The sequence below is a fragment of the Meleagris gallopavo genome, chromosome 2, assembly GCF_905368555.1.
Source record: "Meleagris gallopavo chromosome 2, MGAL_WU_HG_1.1, whole genome shotgun sequence".
NCBI lineage: Eukaryota > Metazoa > Chordata > Aves > Galliformes > Phasianidae > Meleagris > Meleagris gallopavo.
Genome location: NC_139405.1, coordinates 15,793,083 through 15,819,234, shown reverse-complemented (window position 1 = coordinate 15,819,234; position 26,152 = coordinate 15,793,083). Strand labels below are relative to the sequence as shown.

The 26,152-nt window shown below is 47.8% G+C and overlaps 2 protein-coding genes across 13 annotated transcripts; one reads left to right on the top strand and one right to left on the bottom strand.

Moving 5' to 3' along the window:
• Positions 1-43: 43 nt before the first annotated feature.
• NINL (ninein like) lies at positions 44-24,311 on the top strand. Of its 12 annotated transcripts, none has more exons than XM_085219082.1 (19): positions 44-180; positions 1,738-1,982; positions 2,160-2,287; positions 2,375-2,512; positions 2,808-2,946; positions 3,887-3,997; positions 4,626-4,715; positions 6,348-6,444; positions 6,960-7,027; positions 7,992-8,314; positions 11,165-11,272; positions 11,897-11,966; positions 13,412-13,663; positions 14,017-14,229; positions 14,812-14,928; positions 15,017-15,256; positions 15,658-15,893; positions 22,449-22,529; positions 23,633-24,311. In XM_085219082.1, exons 3-16 carry the CDS (start codon positions 2,220-2,222, stop codon positions 15,203-15,205), a joined length of 1,983 nt encoding a protein of 660 aa, XP_085075208.1. In that variant the 5' UTR covers positions 44-180; positions 1,738-1,982; positions 2,160-2,219; the 3' UTR covers positions 15,206-15,256; positions 15,658-15,893; positions 22,449-22,529; positions 23,633-24,311. The 12 variants fall into 12 exon arrangements, with proteins under 12 accessions (XP_085075208.1, XP_085075204.1, XP_085075209.1 ...); XM_085219080.1 differs by lacking the exons at positions 44-180; positions 22,449-22,529 and adding exons at positions 192-344; positions 475-596; XM_085219078.1 differs by lacking the exon at positions 22,449-22,529 and having other exon boundaries at positions 1,738-1,885.
• Positions 21,939-25,854, bottom strand: GINS1 (GINS complex subunit 1). The gene is made up of 7 exons (XM_085219090.1): positions 25,720-25,854; positions 25,581-25,645; positions 25,403-25,498; positions 25,110-25,200; positions 24,438-24,554; positions 23,637-23,711; positions 21,939-23,371 (listed from the first exon to the last, which is right to left on the bottom strand). Exons 1-7 carry the CDS (start codon positions 25,792-25,794, stop codon positions 23,303-23,305), a joined length of 588 nt encoding a protein of 195 aa, XP_085075216.1. The 5' UTR covers positions 25,795-25,854; the 3' UTR covers positions 21,939-23,302.
• Between the last annotated feature and the right edge of the window lie 298 nt (positions 25,855-26,152).

Here is a 26,152-nt window from a genome sequence, read left to right as displayed (position 1 = left end):
GCGGTGGGCGGGCGGAAGGGGCGGGGAGAGGCGTGCGCATGCGCGTCGGGGGTAGTTGAGAGGGTCGCGCATGCGCGACGCCAGAGTGAGCGGAAATGGGAGGTGTGCGCGGAGATGAGAGGCATGCACATGCGCGGCAGGAGTGTGTTGTAGTGAGCTGTGCGCATGCGCCGTGGGGCGGTAAGTCCGGTATCTTCTGTCCTTTCCCCTTTTAACAGCGGTTTGGTGCTGGTCTCTTCTCTCTGCGGTAGGATCTGCGGGAACAGCTTGAAGCTGCCTCGAAAAAAAGAGGAGAGCTATTTTAAAACCCCGTTTGGCTGCTCTCAGCTGTGTTCCTGCGGCTGGTGAGCTCCTGTCATCCTCCTTTAGGAGCCCAAAGATGTATTCACTAAATCAAACAAGGCTGGGCGCTGCAGGGTGATCTCTGAGGAGCTGCAGACTGGTTTGCTCAGCCACACGACCTTCTCTTCCCAGAGTGCGCTGAGATCTCTAAATCAACTGAGGCTGTTAGCACTTCATGTGGTGAGCTGAAAGGCAGAAAACGCTCTTTGTGAAAAAGATCCTGATTCGTGGCCTTGATCTGCAACTTCTCAGAGGTGATTTCCATTAGCTTTGATTAAGGAGCCATAAGTCATTGCCAGTTCTGTGCATAGGGCGGTTCATTTCTGTCTGATGTTTCTGCAACATTCTGAAGGGAACCTGGACACAAGTCCAGCTATCACATCTCTGTTTTTCCCCCACCCAAACATAAAACAAAATTGCTAAAGAATGGGTTCTTCTGAGGACAATTCAGACGAAGATGCTGTTTTTCACAGGGGGCTGATTTAATAGATGTTACTTGGTGTGGTGAGTTGGAGAGAGTTCTCAGCTTGTTCCTTGTAGAGATGGTCTGGGCCTTACCCACTGTGTAGTGTCTGAATGACCCTCTTGGGAGCTACTTGAGTGGAAGAGGGAGCAAACCCTGTGCAGGTGGGGTGAGACAATAGTGCAGAAGGAAAGAGAGCTGTTAAGTCTTGCCTCTTTACTGGGAGACAAAATAAAAGGGAAAAAATCACTGCAATTCTAATATTGGCTTCAGAAACACTGACGTTACTGCACATCTTGTAACTGAGGTTTTCATCCTCTTTAGTTCATCCATGTTTTCCTTGTTTGGTGTAAATTATGTCTTTATAGCGCTTTTAATCCCAAGAACTGACAAAGCAGTTGCAAATGCATGTGAAGTGCTTTAATGCACTAAAGTGGAAAAGGGAAGGCTTCCTCCAAACCTGAAATGAAAGTGGTGTTCTTGAGGGTGTTAACAACTCTGTGTGGGCTTTCTGGCATTCGAGTTCTTTTGAGTCAACTTGGCTGAATCTCACTTAGCTTTGAGGCAGGAAGGCCTAAACTGACCTCAGCCCAATTTTAGCTTCTAGATCAAACAAGTATCAGCTATCTTGACAGCTTTCAGATGACCCTCTGATGCTGTATAACTTTCAGAGTTGGTCTTTCTGTGGATACTGACTTTTCATCGTTTAGCAGGGAGACCAAAGTGCTTGGTCTGTGGCGTCCAGCTCTCTTCTTATGGCTGCCTTAGAGGTGACTCTGGACATCTCCAAGCTAGCTTCTGGCAGCTTGATGTTATTAGAACTTGATCCAATATCAGTGGAATCCCTGGAATTTTGATTTTAAGAGATATCAGTTTTTCTTTGCCAATTTTGCCTCACTGACTTAACTCTTGCTTTTTTTTCTTGGTGTCAGAGGAGAGCGAGCAGAAAAGCAGTCCATCCTTCCTGCCAAGCTGCATAAGCCCATATCTCCTCTCCAGCACCAGCAGCTGCACTAGATTTGCCAAGCCTGAATTTGTCATTGCCATCTGAGCCCTGGAAGAACTCGGCAGATACTCAAGGTGCTTAGCATTACCATGTCTGGTGGTGGCAGGTGAAACGAGGAACAAGACCTTCTTGCAAGTGTCTCTCTGGGGTGGAAGAAGTGCTCGTGGGCAGGTTTGTAATGGGAGGGTGAAGTTTGGCCATCCCAGGGTTGGGGAAGGTCTGGGGTGGGTGTTAACTAGGGCTCTTTTTGAAATGGGAGGCCGTCTCTTGAGAGCAGAGTGCTGGTGTAACCATGGAAGTGTTATTGGAAGAGAGGAAGAGTGATTTCACTCAGTGCTTCTGTTTCAGAGACTGATTAGCAGCACAGAGGAGCCCAGCAGAGCTGCCTGCAGCCTTGGACAGCACATCATGGTCTCAAGGAGTGGGCTTCAGCATGCAGCCATCACCTCCTATGCATACAAACTCCAGTGCCTCAAGTAAGGATGCTGCTCTTCATGAGAGGTAGTGGGCCTTCATTGGACTGTAAGAGGTGTCTCTGAATGCATTGCTTACTGTGCCTGCAGAAGCCAGGTGAGGCAAATCTCCAGGGAGAGGGACAAGGCCAGACTGGACTTAGAGAAAGCAGAGCGACACTGCCTGCAGCTCAGCAGGGAGTTGGACAAGCAGTACATCGCCCTCAAGCATAACCAGAGCAAGCTCAAGTAGGAGGGGTTCTTTTGTTTGAACAGAGAAAATGGTTTTCCTGTGGGTGCCCACTGCCTCTCCTTCCTATGCCAGTCTTCCTTTCTGAATCTCTCACTTGTTTGGACATTGTGTGAGTGGCAGAGAAGTCCCTGAAGACACCTTAACTTGTGTGCACTTCACTTATGCTTCCAGTATCTCTCCAAACAAGTTCTTCTCTTCTGCTTTTTGTGGGGTGAGCATGGACGCCTGGACCTCACAGTAATCTCAGAATATGTTTCAGCTGCCCCCAGGCATGTTCCTTATCTGTTCCAGGGATGTTCGGACTGAAATGGAGGCGAAAGAGCTCCTTTTGCAGCAAGCCATCAACCATCAAGTGAAGCTGGAGGCTGATGCACAGTTCGTCCGGGGCAGAGAGGCCACTCTTCATGGGAGACTGAACCTCATAATGAAGGTAAGTAAAACTGCCCTGAAGGGAAGGGCAGGATTTTATGGAGAAATTGTGAGCCACATCCATACTACACAATTAAAATAAGGATCTTATTTGCTGGCCAGGACATTATTGAACCCTCATGTAGTCTGTTGAGAATGATTTGGCCCTTAGTGACACCTGAACTGATGGCTGAGGCTAAAATTGTGTGAAGGAGCATATAGTAGCAGAGACAAAGGTGTCCTTGTGCCTGAGATATTATCTTAGAATCATTCAGGTTAAAGGTTGTCTCGTCCAACCCCCCTGCAATGAACGGGGACATCTGCAGCTAGATCAGTTTGCTCAGAGCCCAGTTCTGCCTGACCTTGAATGTCTCCAAGGATGGGATATCTACCATATCTCTGGGCAACCTGTGCCAGTGTTTCACTATCCTCACTGTAAAAAAAAAAAATACCCTTTTTTCTTTTATCCAATCTAAATCTCCCCTCTTTTAGTTTGAAGCCATTTCTTCTTGTCCTGTCACAGCAAAATCTAGTAAAGAGTCCCTCCCCTTCTTTCTTATACCCCCCCTTTTAGATACTGAAAGGCCTCTACCAAGTCTCCTCAGTGGCTTCTGTTGATGTAGTTATATCACTGAAAGTGACTAGGTTGATCAGGGAGGACTCTTTCTTCTCAACATACTAGCACAGATAGTTTTGTGAAGCAGAGGAACAGACAAGCCTACAGGGCTGTCTAGCTCTTATTCTATAAAACCTATGCCTCTGTCTGTTGTTTGGAGAGATGAGCCAATCCCTAGCCCACGTGGCATGTATCAGCACTGTCCTGCCCAAAGTGGGATTTCCTGTGAGCAGTGCTGCGATCATATGCTGATGTGCTAGCAGTTCTGCAGCTCCCCTCTGAAGGTCCGTAACTGACAAACTGATCACCCACAACGCAAAGAGAATCTTCTCTGCTTTTACTGCAGGAGAACACGCAGCTGCAAAACAAAGTCATGGAGATGGGTGAGAAACTGGCTGCCTCTGAGAAGCTGGTGTTAGAGCTTCAGAAAGAGCTCAACCTCGTTGTGAAGGACAAGGTAGCCTTTGTTTCTGTGTTGTGGTTAAGTCTTCTGAAGAACTCTTCAAAAGGTTAATCTTTTTTTTTTTTTTTTTGAAATTTGGTTTATTACAGCTCAGTTGTTGTGTTACCCTCCCTGCCCCTCTTTGAATTCTCCTGCATATTAATGACAACCTGGAAAGAAGAATTACTGTTTTAATTTAGGCCTTTCAAAGTTTGAAAGGAGGAAACTTGCAAGTATAGAAAACTATACGAATCTGAGGTTTTCAAGTGAAAATTAGATGTTCAAAACAATTTCTTCTTAACAAGTATTGCATAAAGGGTTTGTTCTTGTTAGTATTAGTAGTTGAAGCTTCCACTCCAGTGAGGAGAATGGTGAAGTGGATCTGGGAAAGAAATGAGTTAGTGTTCTCAGTAGCTGGTTTGGGGAAGCCAGCCTGTCTGTAGTTAGGTATCTTTGACTTAAGAAGAAAGATGTTCTTTCCCCTCTTTCTGCACTTGACCCATCCCACTGGTGTCAGTAGGAACCCTTCTTCTGAATCTAGGGCTTTAGGCCTGTGACTCCAGTGATTTTGTAGAGCTTCCGTCTCTCCACTTGGAGAGATGACAATTTCCTTGATGAGAAGTGTTTCCCTGTGCTTGTGCAGCTGGACCAGGAGGAGCCCCACAACCCAGAGCTCCTGAGCCATGGCAAATACTTTGCAGAGATTGTGCTGGAATACGAGCGGCAATGCCAGGTACAAATGGGCAGCTCTTCAGCAATGCTGTCGTGAAGCATGCATCTGCACATCTGTTGGGTGCTGCAGTCTGGGGCGGAGGAATGGGGCAGTGGTGAACAAAGTGTGAAGGGGTGGTTTTCCTTCTTGCCTTGCTCAGCATCCTTTGGCAGGAGGCAGGGCACAGCTATGCCCCTAGCAAAGGAACCTGATGCCTTGCTCCCACAGCATGCAACGCTCTGTGTGTTGGTTCCCCTGCCAAGTGAGGGGAGTAGGGGTGGGTTGTAAGTGTCACCCTTCCTGCTACCCTGTAGCCATGGACTGTTTCGTGTGGGAATCATGTAGTTCCTTATATACAGGTAGACCACTCCAGGCTCTGCTGTAAGTTATTTTCTCTTGAATGGAAAGAGAAAGCTGTGCTCCTTTGGAATGCACACTATCAGTTAAATTCTTCTACCTTTTTGTTTTTCCCTTTCTTTTTCTGTTCCCTGCTTCACAACCCCTACAAAATTACTGGGCTCTGGTAGAGAGTCAAGGTAAGCCTATCCAGGTACTTGGTGCGTGCACGGTCCTGGTATTGGTGTAGTGTGCGTTGCACCTCCTTCTCAGCACTGCGCTGCTGCCCAGAGCTTTGGCTCTCTGGGATGTGAGCACAACCTCTTGTCATCTTTTTCTGGTTTCTAAGCAATGTGTATCTCTTGCATGTTTTGCACTGCTGGATGTTCTCTGTGTTGAGTGTGCAGTGTCCTGTACTTATTGCATTGTCTGTGTTTCAAGTGCTATGTGTGATTATAGAGCACCACCAGGTAGAGATGATGACTTACCAAATCTCTTCAGAAGCTAAAATCTGTGCATTTGCAGCAAAGCCATTGATGGATTCAGCAGATAGCTCCTCTTGAAGCTGTAGCTAAAGGCAAACATGCTGAAACACTATCCAATATAGCAGTGCTCCAGGTGGCACCAGAGGGCTGAAGATGCTTCCCGCTGTAATTCTTCCTAGGGCTGAGCTGTCCCAGGGTTGTTGACGCAAATGCAGCTGGATGGAGATGCCTTTGGCTTCATCCTGCCATGTGAGGCACCCAACTGGGTGCTGAATCCTGAATACTGGCAGTCTATGTCCTCCTGTCTGCTCTTCTGTTTAGAATGGAGGTTAAACAAACTAGGTTTACTTTTTTCTAGACCTGCTTGGTAATATTCATTAGTTTGGATTTGTGGAAGTTCTCTAGCTCATATTCTTATGCAACCCATTCATTTTCTGGATAGTGTAGCATATAGGATGTAATTAGATGTCAGTTCAAAGTGGAGAGGGCGCAGGATTCCTCACACGCTCTTGCATCTGGTGTAGGATTCAGAATGTAAAGTGAAACAAGGGGGTTCCCACATCCAGATACTGCATGGAAGTGGCTCATTGCTCAACGTGGTGTTTATCTGTGAGACTCTTTGCTGTGGAGTGATGACAGCACTGAGACTGGATAAACTCCTGTGCTGCCTTTGGAGCTCTCTCTTCTAAACAGGCAGTGGGACCCGTTTTGTGCAGTGCTTCCCAAGGGATCAGCACCTTTTCACCTCATTTTGTTCCCTCTGCAACCTGGGAACATTCTGCTCCAGTCCTGGGAAGCTTCACAGCTGGGTCATGGCCTGTCTCTACCTCAGGTGCTGTGGGACCAGAATGACGTGCTGCAAAGAGAGCTGGAAGAGCTGCGTCTTCAGCTGCAGGAGAACAGGGCTGAGAGAGGGCTGCTGGCTGGAGGTAAAATGCAGGGGTGTTTGGGGCATCTCTGTTTGGCAAGAGCAAGGTTTTGTGATGATGGGAGTAGTGGCAGTGTAGAGTTGGCTGCTCCTGGTTTTGGCACTGGGCAACCATGCAATGGAAGAAAGGAATGATGGATGGTGAAGGAGTGAGAGAGGTGGTTCCAACGTGTGAGCTTGTGACAGCAACATGAGGACTTGGCAGCTGGGAACGAGCTGGCAGATTTTCACTGTAGAGTGGCGAGGAAACACAATATAATTAAGTGGGATTGGAGATTCAAGCTGAGCATTAGGAAAAAACTTCTTGAGATTGGTTGCCATATAGATGGGGGAATCTGGCTTTGGTGATAGTCTTTCTCTGAGCAGGATTTGGACTATAGAGCCAGAGGACTAGACTCCAGCACTTCACAGAGTGTGGGGCAATCCTAAATATCAAGCACAAGGGCAGTGGACCAAAGACTGTCCTCGCAGTGCATCTTTTTCCCAACCATCTGGTTCCTATTTCTGTGTGTGCAGAGATGTCAATCACGACGCAGCAGCTCCAAGAACAGCTGCGGGACCTGAAAGTGCAGCTGGAAACCAAGGTGAGTTGTGGGGGTTGATGTTCTGAATTCTCTGCACAGCTGCTTGGCGAATAGAGATGGGAAATCTGTATTCCCATGCCCATTTTAGCAGTCAGGAAGATGCAGAGTCTTCATGGGTGGGCAAAAGCTTTGTGAATGACTCTGTCACCTTGCAGAAATTTTGCATAAGTGTTGCTTCTTACCTGGAACTAGAGATTATTTCTACTTTGCATTGTCCCTGTAAAATCAGTACAAGGACCAGGAGGAGAAGCAGCAATGTGCCTCCTGAGAGCATGGAAATTACCAGAGCTCTGTCTCCCTGGGCTTCCAGCCCACTTTTAACCTGCTTGCACTAAGATGACAGTGTGAGCCCAGCCCTCTAGACAGCAGCAGGATAGATTATCCTGAGTTGGAACGGACCAACGGGGATCAGTTTCCACCTTCACTTCTTTTTCTGCTGAACTAGAGGTCATGCATTCTTGCTGGGTTTCCACTGCAGCACTGCAACTGTAAATCCTAAACTGCCACACAGATGACAGACAGTTCAAGGAGCACAAAGCTGCTTGCAGACCTTCTGCCTCCGTTGTGCTAATCCCACCCTGCGTTTTATGTTTTTTTTTGCAGGGAGCTGTGGAGAGCAGCAGCTCCTCACCGCCACCTCTAGGGCAAGGGACTACTCTGCAGGGTGGAGGAAGGATGTAGGAGTGTAGAGATGATGCCTCTCCTTTCTCTATAGAGTCCCAGTGCTTCAAACAAGGAGAGAGAGAGAGAGGTGTGCTGACAGCTGGGAAAACTGGGACCCACTGATATTTGCTTCTACTGTGTGCAACTGATTATTGTCCTGAGTTCACTAGGGAGCAGAAATGTCTTGAGAGTGTCTCCTGCTGGGAGGAACCATTAGAGTGGTCCAAATCAGAGTTACCAAAAGAGAGAGGGGCCCTCAGGAGCACAGTGCTAATGTTCAAACCCTGTTTCTTTCCAACAGGTAAACTATTGTGAGGAGGAAATGGAGCTAATGAGGAAAAACTTTGAAAGAGAGAAGGACAGCAAGGAAAACGTCAAGGCTGAGATGAGCAAGGTGGAAGACCAGGAAGAAGACCTGAAAGAAACAGTTTCAAAGAACCAGGCTATAACTGATGTCATGAAAGAGCAAAAAGGTGTGCAGAGCCTGCAGCTGAAGGAGAGGTTTGAGATGAAGCCAGCCAGGGTTGAACTTCAGCACACTGAGGACATAGGCCATCCAAGGCAGCAGCTGAACCAGGAAGGAGAAGAGCTGAGAACACATTGCAGGAACAGAGGGAGCCTCAGGTATGGTGTTCTTTTTTTGGGTCTAAGTGGGTGACAGAGGGTGAATACATCCCCTGCCCATACTAGAATGGACCAGGGAGAATTCTTATGAAGCTGGAGAGCTTCTTCAATTGGGGGAAAAAAATCTAGGCATTAGGGTGAGGATACAGCAGTCTGAATTGGGACATCCGAACTCCTCTTACATAACTGCTTTTATTTGAAGACTTCAGTTTTCCTTCTGTGTTGTACAGATGAGTCAGAGGAAGTGCCCAGCAAAAACTGTGCCTAACAGCAGAGAGGGAAACAGGATGGTTTTTATCAGTGTTTTCATATGATATTTCTCTTTCTTGGTTCTTTAGCAAACTTGCTGCTACTTGCTAGATCATCGCAGTTTGCTGTCTGAAAAGCGACAAAAGATGGCTTAAATTTCTCTGTTTGACCAAAACAAACTGACTTATAGAAAAGTAAGGCAATCTGTGAGTAGGTGATCATCCTCCTTTCCTGTGCTTGTGGTGCCAATTCTGCAAACTTCCTAGGGATTAGATTGGCTTTGTGAAAGAGACTAAAGAGGGAAGAATAGGAACATTGTGGAGGAAACTGTTCATGCCTGCCCCGTCCTGCTTCCCAGTGCACCCTACCACTGTCCCCTGTTTCCTTTTGCCTTGCTGTCTCTTTGTTTGTCTCCACTGCCTATTTTCAGCATCTAAGACCCCTTTCACAATATGCAGGTGGATGACTTCTCTGTTGCTCTCTGTTATAGGGCACAGTGGTGTGGGAGCTTGCTGTAATATCTAATAATTTTGCAACCTAAGGAATACTGTTTCATCTCTCCAGCAAAAATGTGTTCCAGGGCTGGTTGAGCTTTTCAAGCTGTGCCTGCCATGTGTGCTATCAAATCCAGGTCAGAGAAATGTTAGTTATCTTTCGGAAAGATGCAGAGGTTGAATGTAATCAAGAGCAGTAATGGAGTGAATGTCAGTGTGAAGGCAGCTGTAGTGTAGCAGCAGCACTGTTGTGAGAGGAAGTAATTTCTCAATGGTAAAGGCTACAGAGGAGCAACATGTCCAGGAAAGGCAGCGATGGGTCCAGAAGGAAAAGGATGCAGTGTCCCTGTGGAGGATAAGATGTAAGAGAAGGCAAATGGGAAGCAAGTCAAGATGTGTGAAATGGTGGCTGTTAAGAGGGTGGAAAGAAAACAAAGTAAAACAACAAAAAACACCAGGATGGAATGGATGTAATGTACAGAACACAAGGCTGAGGACTCTGTTACTGAAGGGATGATGTAGCTGGAGAGTTGCCCTCCAGTTGGAAAGGAGCATGTACCCAAGACTTGGGGAAATAGACCGGCAACTCCTGTTGCAACCTCAGCATCAAAGGAATAGAGAAGAAATGAAAGGTGTTTTGATAGGCTGGTACAGATGTCTGTTGCAGCAAATGGACTGCTCAATCCAGAAGCTGGAGCCAAAGCTGAATGCACTTGTCATGGAGAAACAAAATCTTGATAGACAAAGGGCTGTGCTTGGGAAGGAAACAGAGAAAGCAAAGATTGATTTGCCTTCACCCAGCAGAGGCAGCAGGATGTCAGGACATAATGTGATCTGGAGGGAGGTAGAGCAACATAGCAGCACAGGGGGAAACATGACAGTCAGGCTGTCAAAATGGAGCTGCAGAGGGAGAGGAACAGACTGAAGCTGCAGCTGATGCAGCTCGAGGACCTTGTGCAGTAGTTGGAAAATGATCCCCAAACCTTAAGAGAGTGGTGAGTTTGAGCAGTCAGGCAGTTTGCAGAACTGAGTGCTGCAGCAGCAAAAAAAGACCGGATGTCTTGTGTAACACAGGGCTGCTTAACATGTTGGTCCAAGACACTGACAGCAGCTCTGTACCGGCTTGCTGTCCCCCACATCTTTTCCTAACTGGGGGAGTGTGGTCAGAGAGCCGGGATGTGCTCACGTGGCCCCGGCTGACTGTGCACTTGTCTCCTCTGCCTTGTACAGCTGTATGCGGGTCCTGGAGATTCCACAGGAAGAACAAAATGTGAATCCTGATGTAAAACTGACTCAGAGAGTGGCTGCTGTGTGGAGCATCCCGCTAAGCAGGGGGGAGCAAACACTAGGCAGTGCACTAGTACTCCTTGCTGGGGGAGTAAAGCAAGAACTTCCCTGCTCAGCTCCTCTGCCTTTCACGTTGAGTGACAAAAACTGCAGTGCTGTTTTCCATGCTGAGCTAGATAGGCTCTTCTCCCATGCTCTTCTCTGCTGAGGAATGTGGAGCCTGTAAGGACCTAGAGGTTAGCACTAACTGTTGGATAGGACTGTGCTGTTTAACGCAGGGCTTACCTGCCTTTCAGCAGATGCCAGTATTTGTGGCCTCATGGGAGGCTAAAAGTAGCAGAAGGAGAGGAAAGACAATGAGGCTGAGAGGTTTCCTTGCATTTGGGCTCATAGCTAGCACCCCCAGGACTGTAAAATCACCAACAAGCTGGCTTTTCCGGACATGGGCACTCAGGTGTTGGGCTTGCCACCTGGTTATCCTGAAATGAAGTCTAGGTATGTCTTGATGGGCCAACAGATTTGCAAACAGATTTTAGTCAGCTGCAACATAAATTCAGGGTCTTATGCTATTTGTCCATATTCCCTTTTATTTTCCTTCCATCAAGACTTACTACTCTTTCTCCACCTTTGACAGTTCTTTATTCTCCCTACACATTCTGCTTGAGCTATTGGATGGATATTTCTCAGAATTCTTTAGTTCTTCCTGTCCTCACAACATGGATGTGAACAGAAAAGGAAGATTGTGTAAGATGCCAAGAGCAAACTGGGCTTTTGTATGGTTTTTGTGTGATTGTTCACATTTCTCTCTCTCTCCCACCAGGGGAGAGCAGAGCTGGCTTCTGGAGGAGGACAGCTTGCTGAAAAATCAACCTGGGAGACTCCAGCAAGAGCAGAGGAAGGCTAAGGAGGAGTGCAGCAGACATGAAGAGTAAGAGAGGAGCCAGCTGTGGGAAGGCTGACAAATGGGTGGACAGCTAATACTTGTGAAAGAAACTGCTGCTCAGGTGCATTTACCCAATTTCAGCTGTCCCAAGCTGCCTTTTGTTTGCTCATTTCCAAAAGCCAGCACTTTCACCCTCTTCACTTCATGCAAAAGCAGCCAATGCTGGATCAGGCTTGGCCAAAGGCTGGGGTAGGCCAGAGGACAGGGTTCAGACCTGCATTTGGAGAAGACACTGGGGGCAGAGGTGTGCTGAGTGTGGAAAGTTTGAGATTCTTGTTTACACAAACATTTTTATCAGTGGCCATCTGCTGCCTTTGTAAGCTTGAGATAGATACTGGTGTCTCTCGCTCAACCACAAATCAGGAAGCCAGGCTTCCCCATTGTACTTCATACTCTGATTTTTAGGTCTCTAACACTGTTGCAGGACATCAGGTGTCCCCACCTCTCTGCCCTGAGCTGAAACACCCACTCTGGAATCAATTCAGGACCATGTCTGTTTTGGCCTGGTTTGTCTCCTTTTGCAGACCAAGACCAGCTGTGTGGGTCCCCAAAACAGGCTGTGTTTGCTGCTTTCTGTTATGAAGCTAATCATGTCCCTCTCCCTGACAGGAAACACATGAGCAAGTTGAGCAGAGAGAAGGTAGAAAAGCTGGCTGTAGCAATAAAGCTGAAGAAGTCGGTAAGAAGCCATTAACACTGACAGACTCTTGGATGTGGGGTTTAGGAGGACAAAAACTGCATGGGCCTATAGGGGAAGATGCAAATGTCTTATCTCAAGCAACCAAATCTAATCTTACTTGGAAGAAACTGCTTTGTTTTATAACTATATCAAGGAGGGAAAAAATATGTGACAAAAGCCTGGGAAGGTCTTTGCAGAAGAGAAAGGTGGTACTTAATAAGTCTCTAAAAAGATTAGTTTTAAGCACTTGCACTCATTCCCTGAGTTTCTGCTCAATCCCAGTCTCAAACACTCATGCTCCCAAGCCCGTGAACAAGTATGTGCAAAAGGCTTGGTCAGAATACTTGTGTGATTGAGGATGGCAGGTTTTCAAGTGCTTACCCTGTTTCTGGGATTCTTCCTGGCTAATAACTGCAAGCTGCTCTCCGGAGATATCTTTTTCACTGTTTGGGTCTGTAATGCTGTAGTGCTATAACGTGATGGAAAGTACAGCAATAATAGCAGGGTAACACAATCCTAGGCTGCAGTAAAAGAGAACAAGTCCAAATGCTGCAGCCATGGATGCAGAAATGAAGGAAGAAAAATCTTCTACCCTTTGGAAGGCTTCCAGCAGGCAGAGATCTCCAGCATGGTCACTTTACTTTCACTGCTGGCCCTTAAATGAGGTCTGGGAAGGGGTGGATCCTGGCTCCACCTTTTTCAGTCACTCAGGAGTATTGCATGCACCTGAGCTCCCCTGGGTTGACCCTGCCTTCCCACCAGGTGCTCAGTCACTGCTTCAAGCCCTGACTTAGCATTTCCACTACAGAGGCCATCATCTGCAATAGGGTGGTCCTTTCCTGACCCTTGCTGAGGTCAGCTTCCATAAACCTTAGGCCCAAGTACACTGCATGCTTTTCCTCCATTTGAAGAAAGCTATGTGTGTTACCTGTTTTCCTGAGAAGCTAACAGGAATGAGGAGAGTGTGAGATGTATGCTGGTAGGCGCAGGCTTTCTGCTGACACGTTAACCAGAGAAACTGCACCTTGCTCAGCATTGCTGCTGAGAGTGTGATGTCCTGGGAATGTCAAGGGGATGGTGCCCTTTGGTGTTGGTGGAGGTTGCGTTTGTAGCCCTTCTTCCATTATGATAATCCACTCATATTGCACTGATGCCAATCTCAATTTTTCTGTTACATGGCTCTACTGTCAGACCCTAGGACCCCCTCTCTTCCTTCCCCAGCAACCTCTTCCAGGGTTGTAATCTGTGTAGTTTTTCCTAAGTATGAGGCTGTTCTTGGCTTTGGGGTTTGGTTCAGGCTGGAAAATGAGTTCTGGGTGCACCTAGCCTTGTTCTGGGTGCGCACAAGGTCCTGTGGTGACAGCAGTGTTCCTATGTAGAGACCCAGCAGTTTCTGCTAATATTCCCACTCCAAACTTTTGTGCATGTTTTTATTTTATTTACAGAGTGGAAAGAGCAATGTGGAGGTCTCCCAGACGAACATCAAAGTGAGTAAGCTGAGCCATGAGCTCCTGGAGCATGAGACCGGCTGCAGCGCCAGCACTGGGTCCACCCAGCTGCAGAACCAGAGGCTCATGGAAGTCAAGCAACTACAAGGAGTGGAGATGGCCATGAGGCTGGAGCACTGCCAGCAGCATGCAGTGTGTCGGTCAGAGATGGAGCTGCTCCGGCAGCGGCTTGAGGCATCGCAAGAGGAAGTAGGTGCTGTTTGGTCATTGACAAGGTAGCAGGCAGCTGAGTGGTCCTTGTGATGTTGGTTTCCCCACTTAGGGCTGTATTGAACACCTTCCGCAGACAGAAAAGACTGTCCTCTTTGAGGGCTACAAAGAGTCACCCTTCTGTAGCTCCCAGCACTGTCAATATGTGGCTTTGCAGGCTGCCTGTTAAGCATCACTGTCATGATTCTACTGGTTCTGCTGTGGCCATGATGACATCAGGCCTGGAGTGGGGGCTGAGTGTGCTGCTTAACCCCTCCCTTTATTTGCAGCACACCTTTAACCTGTCCTATTGCTGGCACAATGCTGTAACTGGCAACCTTTCTCTGTTGCAGCTCTTTGAAGCCAAAGCAAGCCTGAGTCTGGCTCAGACTCAGCATGCACTGCAGCTGCAGCAGGCCAAGGCGCAGCTGAACAACATGGTGCCAAGGAAACAGTTTGAACAGCTGCAAGCCAGCTTGAGAGAGGAACAGTGCAAGGTTCAGCAGCTCCAGGCAAACCTCCAGCAGCAGGCTGAGCAGGCATGCAGGCAGCTGGTCAGGATCCAGGTAAGCAGGGAGCTGCAGGAGTTCTATCAAGGGTACCAGAGAGGAGGCACTACCAGCCTAGAATAGAGCTGTGGTCAAGGGCACCAAAAGATTGGGTGGAAAATTCCGTACCTGAAAAATGCAATTGATCTTCAAATTCCAGCTGCAGTTTTCATTCCTCATGAATCTTGTCACCACCCTGTGCTTGATCAGGAGTACACTCCACTTCTAGTCATCTACCTCAGACCATCTACCTCATCTACAAGATGCTGTGTGCCTAGAGGGCAGGAACCATTTAGGGAGACACTTTGTATTGGCTTAGACTGTGGAAAGAAAGCTTGAGCCCTCTACATGGACATGCAGAGTAGGCTGGCTTTAAACGTAGGGCACCAAGTCGACAAGGTATTGGGTTTTAAAACAAACCGGTGCTGAACTAGGGAAGGTGGTGCTGGTCTTAAGCACTCCCCACCTGGCTCTTTGCATCTTGCAACAACTCCACTGCTCCCCCATTCACACTTCAGGGAGTGTGCTGGGGACCTGGTGGGATGTATACATTACCTGGGACAGCCCAACATAATATCGGGCTTTTGTTTCCTGCTGAAGAAAGAACATGAGCGCCTGTTGCAGGCAGCTGTGGAGCAGGCAGAGGGGTTGCACTGTGACTTAAGGAGTGCTGAAGCTGCACTTGCAGACAGGGCAGCTCATCTCAAGGATGCACAGGTGAGTGCTGCTGGTGCCACTTGTCTCTGCTGGGCTGTCGATTTCTGTAGAGGGACACTGAACCTTAAGCCTCCTGTCTGTACTGCAGGCTCAACTCTCCAGGAACAAACTGCTGATTAAAGATCTCCATGAAGAAAACAGAGGGTTTGCAATGGCCCTGCAGGCAGCTGAACTGAAGCAGATGAACACTGAGAAGAAGAACCACATGCTGGAGGAGCAGGCCTTGGCCTTGAAGAAACTCATTGAAAAAATCACACCAGCATCTCTGAGTGCATGATGGAGCACGGCTGTGGCAGCCTTGCTCCTGAGCCTGGCTGAGGTTTGTCAGGTATGAAAGGAGAAATCTGGCTGGGTAATCAGCTTTGTCCTTGCTGATCTTCCCAGGATTTCCCTGGGTAGAAAGTAGAAAATAGAGATGCTAGTCCTTCAAGGAAACTAGTCCTGTGGGTAGTTTATAATAAAAAAAATTAAACACCATCTTGGGTGCTGGTCCCAGTGGCACTGTGTGCTGTTGTCTCGGAGCAGCCATTCCCCAGGAACGGCCTGCATGTGGAAAGTCAGGGCAGAAGGGGCTGCAGGTTCCTGCATCTGGTGTACTCTGAGCAGAAAGCTGTATTCTGTATTGTGGAATCAGTACTTCCTGCCATCTCCAGCCTCCTCTGAATTTCAGGTGTCTCCTACAACTATTGCTGAACTTTTTTTTTTTCTTTTCCTTTTCCTTCCCTACAGTTCCTCTTGGTCTCTAGGAGGCTCTGAGCCTGAAGTTTCCTAAAGCATGAGCCTAGGATCCAAACTAACTTTTCGTGGGTTGTAGCCTCTGCCATAAGCAAACCAGAGCATCTGAGGGAAGAGTCCTCTTCAGATTTGAATCTCCAAGGCTTGGGGCAGGGCTGGTGTCCTCTGTGCAGCACTATACTTCAGCAAGCTGTCCTTACTGCACTTCCTCAGGGAGAGCAGAAAGCATGGTAAGTAAAGCGCAGAGTTTCGCCTTCCTTGTTAAGTCTTCACAAACTGGCAAGCTTTCTAAGATGCCACAAAGCAAAGCATTCACATGAGCAGATAACAGATATATTGATCAGCCCAGGGTGTTACCCTCGTACATCATTGTCGTTACACTCCTGCCTTGCTCTGTGCCAGGCCATGAAAGGACTCCTGTGATTCTCAAGGGACTGTAGTGGCTGTTGCAAAGACTAAACAAGCCTGACTGCAACAGAGTGGTGACACAGAGGCTGACAGTCAATATATGCAAAAGGGCTTCAATGTAGATCAAGCTGCTGTTGGCATGAAAATAAGTGGGGGTTACTTGGCTCTTAACTCCTAGCCTGGCAGTGCTGGGATGTTCTCCAGCCCTGCTTCTATAAGGGACAGGATGGGGACAACACCAGGAGAGGGCTGACTGAAGAGGCCTCAGGTCTAGGGGTGATTTTTCTGTTGTGGTGGAGGACGGCAGAGACTTCTCTTGTCTTGGGACAGCCCTAAAGTGTAGTGTACAATCAATGAATATACAGATGATACAGTATATCCAGGAATTTGGCTGATGTCATTATTATACTAGAGTAGGAAAAAAGGACACTCACCCTATCCTGCGCTCACGTGATAGACTCTGGTGGAGCAGATCTCCAGAAGAGATCCTTCCCCACTGGAAGTCAGCTCTTAAATGGCTCTAAGAGAGGTGCAGCCAGGCTCCACCTCTTCCTGCAGCACAGGTGTATTGCCTTCACCTGTGCTCCCGTGGCTGACTCACTGCTCACCTCAGGTGATTAATCAGAGGTTCAGGCCATGATTCAGCAGCCCTGTACACTCCCATCCCTTCATGGTGTGAACCAATGATTAGGTTGACTAAAGGGTGAGCTTTTCCTAATACAAAGATCAAATACACCACGATGCTTATACAATTTCATTGCGACACATGTTGGTAAAATTCAAGATGAGTGACAATCGATGAATGTTGATATTCTTTTATGGGCCAGTGCTCGATGATGCTACTCGAGACATGCAGTCGTGAGGTGCCGGTCCGTCTTGTGTTCCATCAGTCCCATGTAGACCATCACCGCGTGTTACACATGATCCGACAGTAACACTGGAATGCTTTTGATTTCGTTCCTTCAGTGATCCTGAAGGCTCAAAGACTCACGGGGAGAAATACAGTATGTATTCAGATGTTTCAGAGGTACCAGGAGGGGAAGGTCTGCTCTCCAGGGCAAGATACAGGCCGTGTTTCTATCCTGGGTCAACACTTCTGCTTGTACAGAGGCATGTCCTGGCCGCCTGTACCACACTTTCTGGCCGGATGTCTGCGGCTGCATAATAATATCAGGCACCAAAGGTGTCCTGATTTGCCCTAGGGACATGATGGGAGTCCCTTTAGCAATGAAAATTGGAGTGTTGACCACAACATCAGTAGGCCATGTACCTATTACTGGATGGACTACTGAGCCTCCTGCCTCCAACAATCTCCCCAAGTGCAAGTAGGACACACCACTTGGGTCCTACCTGTACCTTCCAAGGCCATTTTATTCTATGGGTACCAGGATCTAAATTCTCAGGGGCAGGGAGCAGAATATTATTTTCATTACCAATCTGCGGTCTTACCTGATGATCAGTGCCCGTAATTTGGATCCTAAGCGGGGTGGCCCATGTGTTATGCAACATTCTCAGGGCGCTGGGTCTGCCATCTTGTGGTCTTTCATTCACGTCCCACAAGGTTTCATACAGTCTTTTTGTCCACCCCTGCAGGGACTGGGACTGGGCAGCCTTAAGAATACCATTATAACATTCGATGAGGCCTGCCCCCGTTGGATTATATGGCAGGTGGAATTGCCATTCGATGTTATTTTCTTCTGCCCAGTGTTGTATCAGTGCACCAGTAAAATGAGTTCCTTAGTCGCTCTCGAGGACTTGAGGTGTCCCATAGGCAGAAATCAGTTTGGTGAGTGCCTTGATGGTATATGCCTGGTTTGCTTTCGGCACTGGATAGGCCTGCAGTAGCCCACTTACAGTGTTGACGCAGGTCAGGGCATATCTCACCCCCTCAGACTGAGGGAGGGGCCCGATGTAATCGACCTGCCATCACTGGAGAGGATTATGTCCTCTAGCAAGATGGGCTGTTGTTTCGGGCAACGATCTCGGTCTCATCTTGGAGCAAGTGTCGCAATCCCAGCATGCCTGGATGATGTCAGATAGCTGTATGGGCAGTCCCCATGCTTTAGCAGCTGCCCACATTGTCTTGTGTCCCGCATGCTGTAGCTTCTGATGTAACCAACGGGCAATGTTCTCAAATGGTGAATTCTCAATCCATCGTATTCGGGCCAGCGTGTTGGCTTCATTGTTTCCTGGTGACTGTAGGGGCTGATGACCAGAAGCATGGTAGACACCTACAGTCCTGTGTTTGACTGTATTCCATGTCTATTCCACATGGCCTTGCCCCAGATCGGCCAGGCATGGATAGTCCATTCCGCAATCCACAGTGAGCCCCTGCTACACAGCCCAACTATCTGTACAGATATTCAGGATACCATCACCGTGTTCCTTAGTTATAACCATCCACACGGCTCGCAGTTCTGCCCATTGGCTGCTCTGACCATCCCCCTAGTAAACCAGATTGTTTCAGTAGAAGGATGGTATGCTACTGCTCTCCACTTGCTTGGGTTGTCCTTGCTGGACCCATCTGTGTACCAGGCATCTTCAGGGATAGGGTATTTTCTCTCCTGAACGGGACTCTTCTGCGGTGGAGCAACCAGTATTTCTTTTGGTGCATCACTGTTATACGTTACTGGGCCTAGGATCTTCTGGAGTTCTTCTTTCAAAGGTGATGAAGACAGATAACTCCTTTGGCTGAGATAGGCGACCCATCGTGCCACTGTTTGTGAGTGGGCCACCCCTGTTTTAGGAAGGTGGGTCGGATCTTTTACCCACCTCTGAATCGGCAGAGTGGTCTTGACTATAACTTCAGCCGTTTGAGTTATTGGCTCTACTGCCTGCAATGCCGAATAGGCAGCCAATAACTGTTTTTCAATCATACTGTATTTTCCTTCTGCTCCGTGCCAAACCCGAGACCAGAAACCAATTTGGGTTTGAACAGAACTCTGGCTTTGCCACAGGCCTCAACCAAAGCCATGTTGCGTAACATGAACATCCAACTCGGCTGGGAGGGTAGGATCAAATATACCCAATGCCTGGGCTTTTTTAACTGCCAGTTTCACCTGTTGGAAAGCATCCTGTTCTGTTTTCCCCCAGTCCCAAAGCTGCCCCTTTTTTGTGAGTCTCTACAGTGGCCTTAGCAGCTGCACTAGGTGACGTATAAAAGAACGCCTATAACCTAATACACCTAGAAACTCTTGCAGCTGCTTCGATGTTGTAGGGACTGGGAACGCCTGAACCTTATCTATGACAGCACTGGGCAGTACTTTGGTCTTTCCTGACCAAACCACCCCCAGGAATTTTACGGACAGGCCCAGACCTTGCACCTTTTCAGGATTTATAGCCCATCCCCTCTGTTGTAAATAGGCAGTTAATGAATCCGTTGCCTGCCCTACTGCCTCCAGTGAGTCGGATGTCAGCAGCAGATCATCAATATAGTGATACAGGTTAACCTTATCAGGTTTTTTCCAATCAGCCAGGTCACGCACCACTAGATTGTGACAATACGTTGGTGAATGCACATACTCCTGTGGCAGGACCTGAAAGGTCCACTGCCTGCCTCCCCATGTAAATGCAAACTGATCTTGCAATTCTTCAGTAATTGGGATACTGAAGAATGCATTTGCTAAATCTAGGACACAATTATAGGTTTTTATCTCCCTACTGAATGTGTCTATGAGGGAGGCACTATTGGGTACAACTGCATGAATAGGCATTGTGACTTTATTTAATTCTCTGTAATCTACCATCATTCTCCATGTGCCATGCGACTTCCACACTGGCCATATGGGGTAATTATATAGGCTGTGAGCAGGTCTTATAACACCCACTTTTTCTAATTCCTGCACCATTTTTGATATTTCATCCTGCCCACCCAGGACTCTATACTGTCTCACATTAGTAATCCAGCGCAGTTTTGGCAGGCAAATTGGCCCATGTTTCACATGGCCTCTTAATATTGCCTGTACCACCCAGATACTAATACATCTCTGTCGAAGTCTGAACTCTCCCACAGTTGTCTGGAGAGCCAGACCGCATAGAATATCTATGCCTAAGATGTATTCCTGGACTGGGGCAATAGATACCTTATACTCCTGGGTGGGAGACGCCCAACCCCCAGTTTTAACCATGTTTGGGTGACAGGAATAGTTTGTCCCCCAAAACCACCTATCATCACTCTGTCTCCATGAAATTTGTTCGGATTTCCGTAAATAACTGATGTTTCTGCGCCAGTATCAACATGTGCCATAACTCTCTGGACATTTTTCTGGGACTAATATATTGTTAACTCTACATATGGCCTCTGGTCTTGTCTGGAGGCCCTAGGGGGACTAACATCCCTCGTCACTCCACGAAGTGGGCCAAAATCAAGTCTTTTGCTTCAGGTGGTTCAGGCATTGTAGCCTGAGACACCTGAGGGAACTTTTTTTTTCTATTGGGAATAATGAAATCCTCAAAATTCCACATCATCATCCTCTAATCTTACCCTTGGTTTCTTAGGGTAGTTCTGGAATCACTGATTGTAAGATCAAATCTGAGGATGTGATTGGGCTGGCAAATTGGACCCCAGCCCGAATAAGGTCATTAAACATTTGTTTCGTGAGACCCTTACAGGCCCCAACTCAGAGTTCCGCATAGGTGGCCGCTTGGTTTTAACTACTGGGAGCACCTCTGCTTCTTCTACTACTTGGATATTGTGCCTAGTGCACAGACGCTCCATCTCCCCCACATCAGCTGCTAACTGGGCAGCTTGTTGAACCACAGCTTCCTAGGCCACCAGAGGGTTTAATATAGAAACTAAGGTCCCATATAGGTGGGAAGGGGCCTGTTGTAAGATTAAATCTTGCATACTTGCTGAGAACTTTATCATATCTGGGCTATCAAGCAAGTCTTCATATATCGCTTCTCTCATGCCTAATTCACAAATATAATTTTGAAGGTCCTTCATGGAGGACCATAGTCCTGTGTTTAATGGAATGCCTGATTTGTTTGGCTAGACTATATGGCATGCTGCCATTAATCAGTCTATTATTGAATGGTTCTCATTGCTACACTGGACAGCAGCGTATAGTCTCTGCCTGACAGCAAGGTGTACCATTATGGTGGCCAGCTTTGCTACTTCTGACCCATTAACCATGACACTTCCCCCCCTGAAACCCATAATCTAAACAACCATGCAGCTACACTCTCTCTTGGCCTCTGCCGAAATCGCTGCACCATATCCATTAATTCAGTTGGAGTATATGGCCTAGCTGTTACATGTAAGTGCATTTCAACAGGGGGCCATTGGTCAGGGGGCACCCCTGCTGGTCTATCTTGTATTTTCTTCATCTTTTGAGTTATGGCGGACTCCCTGGAACTCCATCCTATTATAAGTGGAACTTCTAGATCTGATTTAAAGTTTCTGCTTTCCTGTTCAACCAGGTCCACTACTTCAGAGGTATGACTACTATCTATTGAAATACGTGGATCTGACCTAGAGAGTGTAAAATTGTTTCTTTTCCTGTTAGTACATTAAGTTCCTGTTCCAGTTTGTCAATATGGGCTTTTAATAGCTGATTTTCACTTTCTAATGTGTCTGATCTTGTCTCAGCTTGATTTAAAGCATTTAACAGTGGCTATGCCACTGTGGATGCAGCTAACTGCCTTTCTTTTGTGGTTAGAATATCTCTGTCTAGTCCTTGAGAGTATTCTGTCATGCATACTAGGGAAATATTCCCCATAGAATGCAGGGGACCCCATTTCTCAATTATGGTCACTAATTGGTAGTAAGGAGATTTCAGAAACCCTGAGATCTGCCCAGGGATCATTTTATCTAGGGGAAATGGTGTTCTCTCCCTTGACCCATTTATAGAAATTCCACAAAAAAAGCCATGATATAACGTATATTTTGCCTGCCTGGCTCACCAATTGTACAATCAATGAATATACAGATACAGTATATCCAGGAATTTGGCTGATGTCATTATTATACTAGAGTAGGAAAAAAGGACACTCACCTATCCTGGGCCTGTGCGATAGACTCTGGTGGAGAGATCTCCAGAAGAGATCCTTCCCCACTGGCAGTCAGCTCTTAAATGGCTCTAAGAGAGGTGGAGCCAGGCTCCACCCCTTCCTGCAGCACAGGTGTATTGCCTTCACCTGTGCTCCCGTAGCTGACTCATTGCTCACCTCAGGTGATTAATCAGAGGTTCAGGCCATGATTCAGTAGCCCCATACAGTAGGGCTACTGGAGAAGCTGGTAAGGATGAAAGCCCACATAGGGTAACAAAACACAAGCTGGAGTTAGCTCAAGGGTCTTCTCTGACTGAGGCTGGGAGCAGCAGTACAAAAACTGCTTGGATTCTTCCTTAAGATACTGCTTTTTTTGCTTCTGTTAGATGGGCATCAAGCCAGGAAAGCCTGTGGTCTTACCTGGAGCTTATGCTTTTGGAAGCATTGTCTCTCAGCCACTACTGAAGGTGAGCAGCTCCACTAAGAAAACCATGGGGAAAGCAACTTCTCAGTCTCATCAGTTTTGTGCTAACAAAACTTCTAGAACCTTCTGCTCCCTCTCCCATCCCTCTTCCAAATAGTGATAGTGCTTTGGGGAAAGCATCTCCACAGAGAAACCTGAAGCACAGCACAAGCATGCTGGGAGAAACTTGGGCTAGGCCTGTGACCCAGGCTGCCAGTGCTTGTTCACTCACCAGCTTAAGAAACCACATTCCTATGCTTCTGATGGGAGGCACAAAGCTTTGTGTCTAGCCCCAGAAAGAAACTCTTGGAGCTGACCTGGTGGTTGAAGTTCACTGAGACACGTAATGACCACCTAACAAAAGAGCCAGGTCAGAGAGCTTTTACTGAACATAACATAGACTCTCGAAGAGCTATTAACATTGAAAGCTGAAGCAGTTTTTTTATTTGGCAGCTGTGGAACTCTGCCAGCTGGTCAGTCTCTTACTTCCCAAGGCACAAAGAACTGCTCCAAGCAAAACTGCATTAACAAACCCTGCCTGTAGCTGTGGGGCTTACAAACATCCCTCCACCCACTGCAGGACTCTCGGGCTTATGGTGTTACTGCTACGCACCCTTTGGTCATGAAGTGCTGGTCATGAAGTTGCATACTTTATAAGCTTGGAGCTGATCTTCTTGTCAAGCTGTTATGAGCAGTTGGAGGGTGCTCTGAAATACTGAAGTGGCTGAAGTCCTGCACACACCACCAAGCAAAGGCTGTCCCTCCTGTCCTGCATGCTTATGACAGAATGTGCTCCAGGACTCCTTGTCTGATTAACTGCTCACATTTCCAGCGGGGCAAGAAATGCTGCACAGAAACACAGACAGATTTTCCCTAAAAGACAGGCAGACTGGATTTGTTATTACACAGCCAATTCTGCTACATCACAGATCAGGCAGGCTGAAGTGCAGTCCTAGTACACACAGACAGCTTGCAGCACACACAAGGGAGCCACACATGGGGGAACTATGACATGCTGTGAAACTGGGATAAGCAGGGCTATGTCACAAGAGTGGAAGGGAAGGAAAAGAACAGGAGAGGATTTAAAACCTTGTTTTCATGTCACAGATACCTGGCTGTTCTTCTTCAACAAGACAGTGGTGCCATCATCGATCTCAAATTCTCCATAGTCTCTCAAACACCGCACCTGTGAAGCATGAAGGTAGCTGTGTCTGCATCAGCACACCTCACACAGAAAATATCAGACATCACTGCCGACGTAAGAGTTATGGAGCATGTGTTTGAAGTGTGGACATATTCCTACCCGCCTCACACCGCCCTGACCTGAAAATACAAAACCAGATGGACCCCATAGTCTAAGGGCCCTACCTGATGTTCTCTTCATGCCTCTACCTGCAACAAGAAGCACCAGTGGGCAGAGCAGGCACTCCAGAGACCAGGGAAAGAGGAGCACTGCACAACAGCAGCATTTCTAGAACCTCCTCACACACGTAGCAGAGAATGTCAGTCTGTTAACGGTGAAACAGTTATAAAGAGCAGACTGGTTGCCTGTGTTTTCTTTCTAAGAGAACACAGCACTTCAGCTACTGACTCTGAAATCATTTTCCACTTGCTTTTGCTTTGTTGTATCAATGGCATAAAATGATTTATAGTCTGATTTGTGAAAAATCTATTCAAAACAATGACAAGAAAGCACCAACAACTAGTTAACAGTGCTTAAGTGAGAACAAGGTTTCTAATTGATCTGAAGAAGTCTTTAGAAAAATAATTAAATTTCTACAAACTACATGCTGAAAGAACTTTTCACTGCCACTCAGACCACTCACCACTACTACACACATTTCCTGCAGACTAGTCATGCATTTGTCAGCATACTTTGTTCATAGGCAGAAGCCAGCATTTGTGCACTTACTTCGATGTACAGGCTTTTAGGAGGCTTTATGTCCTGTGTAAGGTCCAGTCCCTCCTCTCCTCCCACTGACCTCATGTAAGTTGCCAGGGACTTCTTGTACCGATTGAACCACTCCACCTGCAGATGCCAACAGCAATCCCTCAGGCAGAGCCACACAACTTATGCTGAAGGACATGTTCCTGATGGATGAGATCTGGTTTGTTTGTGCTGTCAGAGCTCTCCTTTGAGTATGAGTTCTGTCCTGGGCAGGGCAGTCTGGATTTGGGCTAGCAAACATGCTGACAACACAACCAGCAGCTCTGCGCTTCAGTCTAGGGACAGCATTTGAGAGCAGCATGTGGAGACTACGATGGTCAGACCAGATGACCTTAATGGTCTTTCCAACCTTTACGCTTCTATGAACAAAGTTCTGTGGTCTGCGAGTCTGATCTGATGAAGGTGATGATGCTTGAAGTGGTCATGCATTACTGGTACTTATCACGCATTTGGGATTGCATCCTTCAGGCATAAAGAAGGAAATTGGTATTTACAGTAGGGCACATCAAGTGTCCCAAGTTTATAGTGGCAGAAAAAGAGGTAGTGCTGTCCTGACGGTACTAAATAATCATTTGGGAGGAGTAAGGGAATACGGAGAGAGAAAGAGAGGAACAGTTGAAAAGCAGGCTGACTCACTTCCTCGGCTGCCATGTGGAACTGGATGGCATTGGGCAGGACGCTTCCATACTCCCACCGGAGCGCCCGGATCCGCAGCAGCCGGTCGTACCTGGGGGGGACACAAGTAGCAAACACTGCATCTTTGTTGATGCAGCACCTGTTTGCCCTCGCAGCATAGGGCAAAAGCTCCGCTTAGGGCACCCTCCTTCCTTTGAAGGATGCCGTTTTTGACCCGCTCGTTAGCTCGAACTTTTCGAGCAGAGGAGGAAGCCGGGGCGGTGCAGGCCGGGGCACCAGCACGCAGCACTCACAGGTAAGCCACGATGCAGCGCTGGTTGCGGAGCAGGCAACAGTGCCGAAACCGGATGAGGAAAATCAGATCCGTCCGGCCCGACTTCGCTTCAGACCTGGAGGACGACGATCCCGGTTACAGGGCGGCGTTACGGAGTTCCGCGGCCCCGCTCCCCCAGGCCCCACCGCGGCACTCACACATCCGCCTGGTTCCGCTCATACAGCGTCCGCATCTCCTCCAGCGCCTGCCGCAGCTCCTCCGCCTGCAGCACCGCACACGCCCGGTGAGGACGGGCCGTCCTCGGCTCGCCCCTCGCCCCGCTGCCCCCGCACTCACCCGGAAGGGCGGCAGCCGCCCGCCCGCAGCGCTCTGCAGTTCCCGCACCAGGCCGACCGCCCGCTCCCCCGCCATGCCGCCGTGCCGCTCGCGCGGGAAACTTGGCCGCCCCGCAGCCAATGGGGGCCGAGAGGCGGGGCCAGGAGGGGGCCGCGGCTCTCGGGAACGGGGCTGAGGGCAGGGAAGAGGCGGGGAGTCCGACACTGGGAGTGGGATTGTGCGGGAAGGTGCGGTGAAAAAGGGCAAATAAATAAATAAATAAATAAATAAGTATTAAGCGGTCATTTTGAATTGCCTTTTTGACATGCACTTTTGAATTGAGTTTTTAAATTGCGCTTTGAAATGCGCTTTATAATTGGAACAAATGCAGTCAGCGTTTAAAATTGGACCAAATGCGATAAGCAATATAATGTTTAGAATATAAAGCTGCACC